This window comes from Capricornis sumatraensis, chromosome 7 (genome assembly GCF_032405125.1).
Source record: "Capricornis sumatraensis isolate serow.1 chromosome 7, serow.2, whole genome shotgun sequence".
Lineage (NCBI taxonomy): Eukaryota > Metazoa > Chordata > Mammalia > Artiodactyla > Bovidae > Capricornis > Capricornis sumatraensis.
In genome coordinates this window covers 28,275,433-28,288,167 of record NC_091075.1, presented here as the reverse complement: position 1 = coordinate 28,288,167, position 12,735 = coordinate 28,275,433, and the positions used below count along the sequence as shown (strand labels likewise).

Sequence of the window (12,735 nt, the reverse complement as noted above, 5' to 3'; positions counted from 1 at the left end):
TCCTCCTCCGGGCGCTGGCTCGCGGCAGGTAGCAGCGCGAACGCACAGAGAGGCCGAGGGCTAGGCCAGGTACCCTTGCGGCTACCACGTGCCCACTGGCGGCCGAGAGGCTGGGGGCCTCGGATGGGGGGCGGGGCGAAGGCCACGGGGCGGGGCCAGCTGCTCGCGCGGGGCGGGGGCGGGGCGCGCAGCGTGTTCTGGTCAGGGCGCTCCTCCTCCTCCTCCCGCGCCCAGGCCCGGCGGTCCGAGCTCCTCCCCCGGCTCGGCCTCTCTCCCCTCCCCGGCCCTCCCTCTGCCCAGCCGTTCCTCCCTCCCTCCTCCCCTTCTTCCTCGGCGAGGCGCTCCTCCAGTAGCCAGGCAGCATGGCGGCGGTGGAGACGCGTGTGTGCGAGACGGACGGTTGCAGCAGCGAGGCCAAGCTCCAGTGCCCCACCTGCATCAAGCTGGGCATCCAGGGCTCGTACTTCTGCTCGCAGGTAGACTCCCGCTTCCCCCTCGGCCCCGCCGCCGCCTCCCTCCCCTCTCCGCTTTGCCCTCGCGGCCGGTCGGGACACGCTCCTCCTCTTCCCCGGGCGGGCTCGCCGGCCGCTCTTCCTCCTCCGCCTAGTCTGCCGCGCCGCCGGCCCCTCTCTCCTCCCGGGGATCTGAGGCCCCTCCGGACCCCGGCCGCTTGGGGCGCCCGCGGGGGTGGGGGCGCGGGCGCGCTGCCTTGTGGGCTGGGGGCGGAAGCGGACTTGCCCCGGGTCTCCCCGACCGCCCCTAGGGCGCCGCGTTTAGGAGCCAGTTCTCAACGCGCATCTTCTGGCCTGGCTGGGGCTGCCAGGTGTGCTGGCTACGCGGGACAGGTGGGATCGCCGGGGAAAGGGCCAGCCCTGGTTGTGCGAGTCGCCACAGCTGCAGCTCCTGGCGGGGCTCTGGTCTTGGTCGGTGGGGGCTATAGTCACTCTGGTCCTACGGGATTGGGGGTCGGAAGAGACCCGCTGGGCTTGGGGAAGGGTTACCTGGGACGGTGGGGACTCTGAGAGGGGCAATGCTAGCTCCAGCCCCACCCACCTCTGTCCCTAGGTTTTACTACCGCACATTGACACTTAAGCAACTTTGGAGTTGCGGATAGAGAGGGAGCTGTGTAATTCATTCTTTTCCTTTGGCACTCAGAATTATTGATTTACAAAACCGTAAGGTAACAGTATGAGTCACCTCAGATTAACTGAACTTCCCACTGAGCGAAAAAGACAGTTCCATTAAGGATTATGCTTTAAGGCCGTATTTGAACAAGTTTTGTGCGGTGGAGCAAAGCCAGCATTGAATGGTGTCCGGACTGAAACGTGTGCTGGTGTTTGTTTACTGAAGAGCCCTAGTGTTCCGGCTGCATTTAGACGCTCAGAGTTTTGGCCTGGCGGCATTTGTACGGCTTTTAGTTATAATCCAGTTTTGTTGAAGAGAGGTACGGGAATACTCAGGTACGAAATTGGTAGTGTCCTGAGGGGAGGAGAGCATGCACAAAGAGTCTAAAGGCACCGACAGGGCCCTGTCCGTGCCATTGACTGAGATCTTGAACTAGTCAAGTTTATCTTTCTGAGCCTCAGTCCCACCACTGTACAGACGGGAAGATGAAGTTTTTACTAATGTGTTTCCCAAGGTTGTTCTGAGACCCAAATTATCCAATGAATGTGAAATCTTAATAAAACAAAGGTAGTATTTTTTAAGGCTGGCAGTAGGGGGTAACACATATATATGTGTATATATACACAAATGAATAGAAGGAAAACATATATGAGCAATAAACACAAATATAACTTTCAGATATAAAATGTGTAAACATAAAGCTGTATGTGAAATGAAGATGTAAATAAAGTCCCGGAGATCCAGCACTTGTAAGATAAGCCATTGTAAAAGATCCTAGCAATGTTGTATAAGTCTTGTTTTCAGATAGGATATGATCCTTGACCTTGTTAGTATCATTTGGAAAAAGTTACACTTGGAGAAGTGTTGCTATTTCTAAAAATAGCACTGGGACTTCTCAACATGCTGAACCTGATCTGAGTCCTTTTGTTTCTTTAAAATAATTTTCAAATTCTGTGATTTGTTGAGGCATGTGTGGGACTTAAAAAAAAAAATCCAGTAGTTTGTTTTTGAAAATCATGTACTCTGAGTAGAATAATGTGGTGTTTTACGTTTTGTTTAAATTTAGTTGTCGTTTTGTAATGTTAAATGAAATAATATGTATAGACACTTGTTGAAGTTCTGAAAAGATGCTGTGAAACTATAGTCATCAAGGATAGGTGATACTCTCTTAGGCATGTATTATTTAGTAGAAAGGACATTGGCTCATTGGGGTTTTTGGGAACATGCCAACACATTTGTGAAAACAGGCAGGGTATATTTAGTACAGTAGGTATTTCATGTTAGATTCTGCAGGTATATTTCTTGTTCCATTGTTATGCCTGTAGTCAAATATATCCTGACTGATGCTTCAAGCTCTCCATTCCTGTTGCTTCTTCCTTTAGTCAGTTTTTAAAATTTCTCACCAGTTTCTCTTAGTTCATTTCTCTACTGTAGTTTCCCACTTTGCAAGTAAACACTCACACACACACTCACACTCACACACAAATCAAAGGAACAAAACCTTTCATGCAAAAGTTATTTTTCCCCTAGCGTAGCGGTCTGACAGGGAGGCCTGGCGTGCAGCGATTCATGGGGTCGCAAAGAATCGGACTAGACCGAGCGACTGAACTGAACTGATAGCGGTCTGACTGTGTTTCTCCCCCACTTATAATGAATAGAATTGCCATTGCTTGTAGGATTCTAGCCCCATAGTCAGGGCATATCTTCTGAGTCCAGCTTCTCTTGCTTTAACCAGAGTCTGTATTTATACTTGTTCCTTTAACACAGAATATCACCTGTCTTCTAAAATCACAGATGTTCTTTCAGTCCCAGCTTGAGACCTTGCTCAATCACTAAGCCAATTTCCACATTTATGATGAAACTGGGGCTTCTCCCTGCCACTTCTCTGATCATCTTCACTAGCAGTGGTCAGTCTTTTCTCTTCTCCTTGCTTTTGTGGTCCCCAGGCTGTTTGTCTGACCAGCTTGTCTTTGGGAATAAACTGTGAACAAAACTACAAGAGAACAGAAATAAGCCTTTTCTGGTTATCCTGTCACACCACCTTATTTCCTTTATAACATTTTATACAGTCTGATCATTTGATTTTTGTTTATCTTTCAGTCAGAAGGTGAGCATCACGAATAAACTCACTGCCCTCTCCTCATTTCTCAACACAATGCTCTGCATATAATAGGTGGTCAATAAATGCTTGAGTCAAAAGGCAGAATAAAGAGGTGCATTCATGCATGTGCAGTTGTGTCCGACTCTGGGACCCCATAGAGGAGCAACCCTCCAGGCTCCTCTGTCCATGGAATTTTCCAGGCAAGAAAACTGGAGTAGGTTGCCATTTCCTCCTCCAGGGGATCTTCCCAACCCAGGGATGGAACCCTCATCTCATGTACTGGCAGGTAGATTCTTTACCACTGAGCCACCGGGGAAGCCAGAATAAAGAGGTAAACTGCCACAACTGAATCGCAGTTCTGTTACTTACTAGCTGTGTGCTTTAGGCAGGCAACCTTTGTTTTTTGTTATAGCCTTTTATTTTTTAACATTAATTATATTATTTTTGTTTGCTGAGTCTTTGTTGCCGCACAACAGCTTTCTGTAGTTAGGGCAAGTGGGCATCTCATTGCAGTGGCTTCTCTAGTTGCAGAGCACTGGGTTTAGGGTTTAGGGCACCCAGGCTTTGGTAGTTGCAGCATGCAGGCTCAGGAGTTGCGGCTCCCGGGCTCTAGAGCACAGACTCAGTAGTTGTGCACTGGGCTTAGCTGCTCTGTGGTTTTTGGAATCTTCCTGGACCAGGGATTGAACCCATTTCTCGTGCATTGGCAGTTGGATTCTCGTCCACTGTACCACCAGGGAGGTCCTGTTTCAGCCTTTTAAAATGGGGCTTTGAATAGTACCAACCTCAGGGTTTGTATGTATTAATAAAACACTAGGCATAGCAGTATATTTAATCAATGTTAGCTCTTTTTATCGTTATACTGTATTTATGCTTAAGAAGATAGAAATGCTTTTACTTAAGATGCTAAATTTTAAGACACATTTTGGTCTATTTCACTTGAAATTGAGCTTTACAGGAGTTTGTGATGTTTCATGGTATTTCTCTGTAGCTCTATCCGTCTTATTCAGTAGTAGTTGACGAGGTTTAATAGTAGCTTGGTAGTTTACTCATAGTCCCAAAGAGTTTGTAAGAGTTTTTTGAGGAAGGAAGCTGTGCTGTACTCATTTTTGTATTTCTCGTAAGTACCTCGTACACAGTAAGCACTCAGTTCATTAAATGAAAGAAAAAAGGTCATTAGGCCTGAGAAGGAAAGGCAAAGAGCAGTCAAGCCCTTAGTGAACACGCCAGGGCAGATGCTATCTTGACTGTAGTTTAAAGGATCTGCAGAGAAGGACCTGAGTGATTCGCAGCCCTTCATAAGGCATAAGCACTTAAAGGGAAGAAGCCTGGGTTTGGAGTCTTACCTGGGTTTTTTGCTACCGTGTCCTTGGGTAGGTTGTGTCCTGTTTTATGAGAGAGGGCTAATAATGCACCCTCCCTAGAGTTGAGGTGACGGTGAGTGAGAGCGTGCAAAGCGCCTCAACACTGTGTTTAGTAAATAGTGTTGTTGCACATGCCCTATGTCTACTACCATTGCAGCTAGCCATAAGGAAGGTTTAAAATGTTTGAGGAGGAGCCTTATTTGTTATGAACATTTTGAACAAATTCTTGGAATAGGTTCTTTCAAAGAAGTAGTGGCCATGTAAAGTGACTGCCTGGGTCTTCAGTAAAAAAATCGTGGGTGAGCATCTCGTATGTTGGAGTCGAAAAGTGAGGAAGGATTTGCACTTCCAGTATGTAGGTCTTTGAAATGTAGCCCTGTCCTCTAAAACACTTTCTCCTTTGATAACAAAGTTCCTGACATTTCTAGGGATTTTCTTAAAATTCCTTACATTACCTCACACTATTTCTAGATATTGCTGTAAGATAGTAATATCTAGTTGTAATTTTTTTTTTTCTTAAAAATAACTTTTATTGTAGAAAAATTAGAAAATACAGGTGAAAGGTTGCTTGGTGATAATTTCTGTAAGTCTTTTGATGGGTAGTCTTACAAACATTTATGTATTCCTACATATACTCATGTGCATATACTTGTATGCATTTTTATCAAAATGGCTAATCATATACATAATCTTAGGGAATTTGCTCTCTTTTATGTCTTAAGTAATACATTTGGAATGTGTGTAATGGCTCTATTTACATTATCCTTTGTAATGGCTGAATAATATTTAATGTGATAGATGTATTGTCCTGTATTTACTCATGTATGGTTGAGTTTACTTTCTTTTTAATTTTTTAGCTGCCGTTTAACTGCTTTTCAGTAAACGTTCTTGTGAAATTTTAAATCATTTTGATTAAATGAGAGTATAGAGTAATGGTGGGGCTGGTATATAAACCAAGGAGTGAACCCACCTTGAGGTGCTGGTAGTTCTCACAGTGTAGTTAATGGATTATTACTAGTTTGAGAACTAGTTTGAGAACCTGGTGGTGGATGGAGATCTCCTTTTACTGACATGCTTGTATTATAAATGCTTATGTAGGAGTTTTGGCATGAATTATATTTTTATTGTAGAACTTGTAAAAAGCAAACATCATTTGGTTGGTAGGTAATCAAAAGTTTAACCAATCTTTAACTCCTAGTTACTGTTTTAGAGATTGAAGGGCTATTGGAAGTAGATATGAGCTTATACTGTTCATATAGTTTGTGACAGAAGTGTTAGTCACTTATTTTTTTCTTCCTTTTTTTTTGGTGAGTCTTTTCCAGGTTTGGCATACTTGCACAATTTTTAGTTTGGTCTTAGTTAATTTGGTGGGGATGACAGACACATAAGCCCGTGGCTAAACACATATGCAGCTCTAGACAGGAGGGAGAAGCAGTAGCGTGGGTGGCTCCTCCTGTATAAATGAGGAGTTGTCTCTGGTATTAATAGGAAATCCATTTAGTAGATGCAACATGGGCAGGAATATGCTATAGAGCAACCGTTGAGATTCTCTCCATGTTAAAGTTCTAATGAAACAAAATATAGATATAGCCATCCTCTCTGCTGGATCCTGAACCTTTCTTGACTCAGTTTTAACATGAAGCATGTGCTTATTCATGCTTTGGCAGCTCAATAATTATAAGTCTTTTTTTTTTTTTTTCTTTTGATTGGCATCAGCCTTGGGTCTTACTTTGAATAAAGAACAGTTTAACACACTCTGTAAGCTAGGTCCGCCTTTCTCAGTGTGTGTATTTAGCTGCAATAGTTGAACGTGGGACAGGGACTTCCGAAACGTCCTCTCAACTATTCATTGCAAATGATTTTTCTTTTTGTGCACTGTTCACAGTAGCTAAGTTGTGGAAACAACATGGATAGATAAATAAAATGTGGCATAAACATATAATGGAATACTAGGCAGTTTTAACAAAGAAGGAAATTTTGCAGTGTGCCACAACATGAATGAATCTGGAGGACTTTGTGCTGAGAGAAATTAGCCAATCTTCAAAAGTGATTCCACTTAACACGAGGTACCTGAAATTGTTAAATTCATAGGCTCAAAGAGTGGAATGGGTGAAGGGGGAAATAGGGAGTTAGTAATCAACAGGCATTTAAGTTCAGTCCTGCAGATGGAGAAGCTCTAGGGATCTGTTTTTTACCATCATACCTATATTGACACTTAAAATTATTAAGAGGATAGGTCTCATGTTAAGGTGTTCTGGCTGTTTTTTTTTCTTTTTTTCCAGTAACCTGTCTGTTTTATAGCCAGGTTCAGTGGTGACTTCTTCCTGATATACCAGAGCTCTGTGGTGTCTGTTGGAAGGCATTCCTAAAATCCCTGTCATGGGGTCTGCTATTGTGGCCATTTTCTAGGCCATAGGCTCAGGCCTCTAAAGAGTGGGTAGGGTATAAGTGAGATTTTGTGACTTTAGCAATTTTCTTATCACAAAGTGGCAGGCAACAGAGATGTCTCCATCTCTGTTGAGACTTGTATTAATTGGTCCTGCCTTGATAAAAGGTGCAAAAGGGCAACCCTTTGCATCAGATTCTGAAGGTTGCCCTGCCTTATCAATCGAGCCACGAGCTCAAATCATTCAGTAAAATAGATAAATTGTAAGTGCCATTAGGTTTTAGATGTGACATAATTTTTTTTTTCCCACCTCTCTGACTGGTCATTTATTTTCTTACTGATTATTTCACTAACTGGTACTAGTGATGGGCTTTAACTATTTGAATACTGATAACCTTGCATAGTTCACTACTAAAATGTAGAGGAAAATATAAATGGAGGTGTTATGTGATTTAGTACTGCTTTTGAATTGAGGTTTTTAAGTACCTTTAAGTCAGGATCTGTACTTTTTTTAGAAAACTCATTTGTTTTTATTAGATGTTGAATAGACTAGAAAACTAACAGTAAGTCAGCCATAGTATCTAAAGAAACATGGTACAGTAAATGCCTCTGTACTTAACCACTTGAATTATTAAAAAGAATATATTAATGAAGCAAGTAAAACCAGAAAGCACTTATGTGTCCCTCACCCTAGAGATACTCCCTGTTCTGAGATGCCTTTATCATTCATTTGCTTTTCCATGTATTTGATTCCTTAGATAATGCCTTGTTTCGTTTTGGTGTTTTTGAAGGTTTTATAAATCACTGCACGTATTCTTCTGCAACTTGCTTTCTTTATATTCTGTTCTTGAGATTCACCCTTGTTGCGTCTCACTCTAGTTCTTCATTTTCATTGCTGTATAGTATTTGTGAATTAATGTATCAGTTTATTCATTCCTTTGTTGATGGGAATTTGGGTTCTAGGTTTTTACTATTATAAACAGTACTGCTCTAGACATTCTTGTACCTGGCTCCTGATGCCTATGTGCAAGAGTTTCTCTTGGATATACCACCAGGAGACAGGTTCTTGGGTCATGGGATATGTATGTGTTCAGCTCTGTTTTGACTGAGCCAGATTTTTTCCCAGTGTGATTGTGTTTTTTCTCCCATCAGGAGAAACTTTATATTGTTCCATATCTTAGCTGGGACTTTACCTTAATAGACATTTTGGTTTTTGGCTGTTGTGTTACTTATGAATAATAATGTTTGTTGGGCTATTTTTGCATGTGCAAACCTGCTAAAATTTACTATTCTCAAGAGGCTTACGGTAACTTGTATGGACAGTTCAGTTCAGTCGCTCAGTTGTGTCTGACTCTTTGCGACCCCATGAATCGCAGCACGCCAGGCCTCCCTGTCCATCGCCAACTCCCGGAGTTCACTTAAACTCATGTCCATCAAGTCGGGGATGCCATCCAGCCATCTCATCCTCTGTCATCTCCATCTCCTGCTTTCAATCTTTCCCAGCATCAGAGTCTTTTCCAATGTGTCAACTCTTCTCATGAGGTGGCCAAAGTATTGGAGTTTCAGCTTTAGCATCATTCCCTCCAAAGAAATCCCAGGCCTGATCTCCTTTACAATGGACTGGTTGGATCTCCTTGCAGTCCAAGGTACTCTCAAGAGTCTTCTCCAACACCACAGTTCAAAAGCGTTAATTCTTTGGCGCTCAGCTTTCTTCATAGTCCAACTCTCACATCCATACATGACCACTGGAAAAACCATAGCCTTGACTAGACGGACCTTTGTTGGCAAAGTAATGTCTCTGCTTTTCAATATACTATCTAGGTTGCTCATAACTTTTCTTCCAAGGAGTAAGCATCTTTTAATTTCATGGCTGCAGTCACCATCTGCAGTGATTTTGGAGCCCCAGAAAATAAAGTCTGACACTATTTCCACTCTTTCCCCATCTATTTGCCATGAAGTGGTGGGACCAGATACCATGATCTTAGTTTTCTGAATGTTGAGCTTTAAACCAACTGTTTCACTCTCCTCTTTCACTTTCATCAAGAGGCTTTTTAGTTCCTCTTCACTTTCTGCTATAAGGGTGGTGTCATTTGCATATCTGAGGTTATTGCTATTTCTCCCAGCAATCTTGATTGCAGCTTGTGTTTCTTCCAGCCCAGCGTTTCTCATGAGGTAGTCTGCATAGAAATTAAATAAGCAGGGTGACAATATACAGCCTTGGCGTACTCCTTTTCCTATTTGGAACCAGTCTGTTGTTCCATGTCCAGTTCTAACTGTTGCTTCCTGACCTGCATACAGGTTTCTCAAGAGGCGGGTCAGGTGATCTGGTATTCCCATCTCTTAGAATTTTCCACAGCTTATTGTGATCCACACAGTCAAAGGCTTTGGCATAGTCAATAAAGCAGAAATAGATGTTCTTTTGGAACTCTCTTGCTTTTTCCATGATCCAGCAGATGTTGGCAATTTGATCTCTTGTTCCTCTGCCTTTTCGAAAACCAGCTTGAACATCTGGAAGTTCACGGTTCATGTATTGCTGAAGCCTGGCTTGGAGAATTTTGAGCATTACTTTACTAGCGTGTGAGATGAGTGCAATTGTGCAGTAGTTTGAGCATTCTTTGGCATTGCCTTTCTTTGGGATGGGAATGAAAACTGACCTTTTCCATTCCTGTGGCCACTGCTGAGTTTTCCAAATTTGCTGACATATTGAGTGCAGCACTTTCACAGCATCATCTTTCAGGATTTGAAACAGCTCAGCTGGAATTCCATCACCTCCACTAGCTTTGTTCGTAGTGATGCTTTCTAAGGCCCACTTGACTTCACATTCCAGGATGTCTGGCTCTAGGTGAGTGAACACACCATCATGATTATCTTGGTCGTGAAGATCTTTTTTGTACAGTTCTTCTGTGTATTCTTGCCACCTCTTCTTAATAATATCTTCTGCTTCTGTTAGGTCCATACCATTTCTGTCCTTTATTGAGCACATCTTTGCATGAAATGTTCCCTTGGTATCTCTTAATTTTCTTGAAGAGATCTGTAGTCCTTCCTATTCTGTTGTTTTCCTCTTAAAAAAAAAAAAGTTAAATGACCTGGAGATGCTAAGTGAAAGTTATAGACAAGGAATTTTTTTCTTTTAATTATTTTATAACTTGATTGAATCTCCTTAGCTTTTTATTGTGATGATTTTCAAACACAGAAAAGTTTAAAGAAAAGTCTTATAACTAATTGCAGTATACCATCACTTACATTGCAGAAGGAAATGGCAATCCACTCCAGTATTCTTGCCTGGAGAATCCCAGGGACAGAGGAGCCTGTTGGGTGCCGTCTATGGGGTCGCACCGAGTCAGACACGACTGACGTGACTTAGCAGCAACTTAGCAGTCACCTACATACTTTGCTCTAATTGCTTTATTTATGAGTTCTTATGTGTATTGCATTTGTATATGTATTAGTTGAAAATTTTTGAGTCACAGACAACGTGACACGTTACCCATTCATTACATGGTTACATGTAATCATCTTCAGCATGTATTTTCTAATGACAGGGATATTCTTTCTTACTTATTAATACAGTATCATGATTACATGTAAGAATATTGCCAAGAATTCCCTAATATCTTCTAATAGCCAATGCTATTTGCATTTATCAATTATCTTCTAAACATCTTCAGTAGTTGTGTTTTTGGTTAATTTTTGGAACCAAGATCCTTTCAAAGCTCACAAGTAGCGTGTGGTTGTTACATTTCTTAGTCTTAGTGTAGAACAGTCCTTTCATCTTTATGTTCATGATGCTGGCTTTTTGAGGAGACTAGTCACTTGCTGAGTGCACACGTTCTCGGTTATCTGATTATTTCCTTGTAGTGTCTTTAAGTTGTTCTTTTATCCCCTGTCTGTTCTGTCAGGATTCACTTGACAGGACTCGTGAGTGATGCTGTGTACTTCATATTGTATCACATCAGGAGGCGCTCCTAAATGTGATCACTTGCTTAGGAGGTGCTGCTTGCTCGCTGTACATTTCTCACTTTGTAATTAACTACCTACTGTACCGCCTTTGAAGAACAGTGCGTTCTGTGTCCTTTTGACCTTCCTCCAGTAGTCTCTGATTGTTCCCTAGCTCTCTGGCCCAAGACAAAGTTTACCTTGTAGCTTCCCTGTCCCAAATCTGGAGTCCAGCCTGTCTCCAAGGAGCCCTTGTTTCTGGTAGGAAGGTCTTTAGAAATCTAGTTCTGCCTGCTCAGTACGCTCCATACTGAGCCACTGGCTGGAGTCCCTGCCTCGAGAAGAAGGGTACTGACATCTTCAAGGAAGTTTGCTGATGGCTCTGGAGGACACAAATGAAACTGCTAATGGGCAGTTTTTCAAAGCAGCATAGTAAAAAGGTGCAAAACAGTATAGTTAAAGCCCTAGAAGGCCTCCTGAAGGAGGGGTTAAGAAATGGATTTGTACACTGAAGAAAATAAATAAAAAGGTAAGTAAAAAGGTGTCTGTTAGTGAGGAGGAGAGAACATTCTCTCCAGGGCAAGGATGTTTATGGAAGTAGGAGCAAGCTGAGGCATGTGTGTTACAGCAAGTAACCACAGCCTTGCAGTGGTGAAGAGTCTGAGTACAGAAATATAAGGAAATAAAATGATTGTTAGCAGGGCCAGAGACTTTGTGTTCCACTGAATCTATTTTTTTTAAATGTAAATACCTCCATTTGTTTTTTTGTTATAAAAAGCAGTGCATGATCTTTGCATAAATTTAAAACAGAAGTGTTTAAAGTGAAAGCTGTGTCATGATCGTATCCTAAGAGTATGTTACAGTTTGGTTTATTATCTTTTCAGACTTTTATATATTTATTACATAGAGGTTAAGAGCATGGAAACTGTCTCAAGAAAGCATGCATTTAAAACCGGGCTTTGCTGTTAATTAGCTGTGTGGGTTTTTTTTAACGTGTTAATTTTTCTGTGCTTGTTTTCTCATCTGTTAAATAGGAAATAATAGAATGTACCCTGCAGAGTTGTGAGGGTTAACGGTTGGTGCATATAGTACTGCCTAAATCAGTGTTTGGCATATGGTCAGCATTCATGTGTTACTTGTTGTTTTTATGTTTTTGAAACAAAACCAGAATCATTGTTCTGTATGACATACAGCTTTGTAACTTAACTTATTTAAACATGAATTTCTTTTTTCTACAGGTAAAGAACACATAAAGACATTACCATCCTAACCATTTTTATGGGTACTTTTCAGTGGTATTTATTATATTTGCATTGCTGTAGAACATATCTCAAGAACTTCTTTAATCTTGCAGAACTGAAACAGCTCATTAAACAGCTCTCTTTTGCTTGCTCCACCCAGCCCTGATAACCACCGTACTGCTTTACTTGTGGAGAACAGCATGAGTATTTTAAAGGAAAAATTTTCCAGGTGATTTGAGGGCCTATTCAGTACTGAAGACCGTACTACCCCATATCAGCTCCTAAAACTTGGTAGATATCTCTTGGTGTTAAAGAAAAAGTGGGATAAAAACTTTACCATTCTAGTTTCAGTAGGTACTCTGCAGCCAGGGCTTTGGTGCAGTGAAATAGGTGGAAAGCAGGGTGGTGAGACGAAGCGCTGTCAGAGGAGTGCTGAGAAAATGCATGTGCCCTGTTAGGCATTGGCTGGGATGGGTGCGGTGGGGACGCTTTATGAAGGCAGCGTTTGTAACACACTGAAGGGATAGGTTAAAGCTTGTGAGGACAAGATGTTAATGTGAGTGTCAGGAACAGATAGACGAG

The 12,735-nt window shown here is 42.0% G+C and overlaps 1 protein-coding gene across 1 annotated transcript in view; it reads left to right on the top strand.

The window, feature by feature from the left end:
- The first annotated feature begins 362 nt into the window (after positions 1 to 362).
- The window catches only part of METAP1 (methionyl aminopeptidase 1), a 54,964-nt gene continuing 42,591 nt past the window's right edge, over positions 363 to 12,735 (top strand). The window contains exon 1 of the mRNA XM_068975089.1: positions 363 to 476. Coding sequence (XP_068831190.1) covers positions 363 to 476 — 114 coding nt within the window. The remainder of the gene's footprint in view (positions 477 to 12,735) is intronic.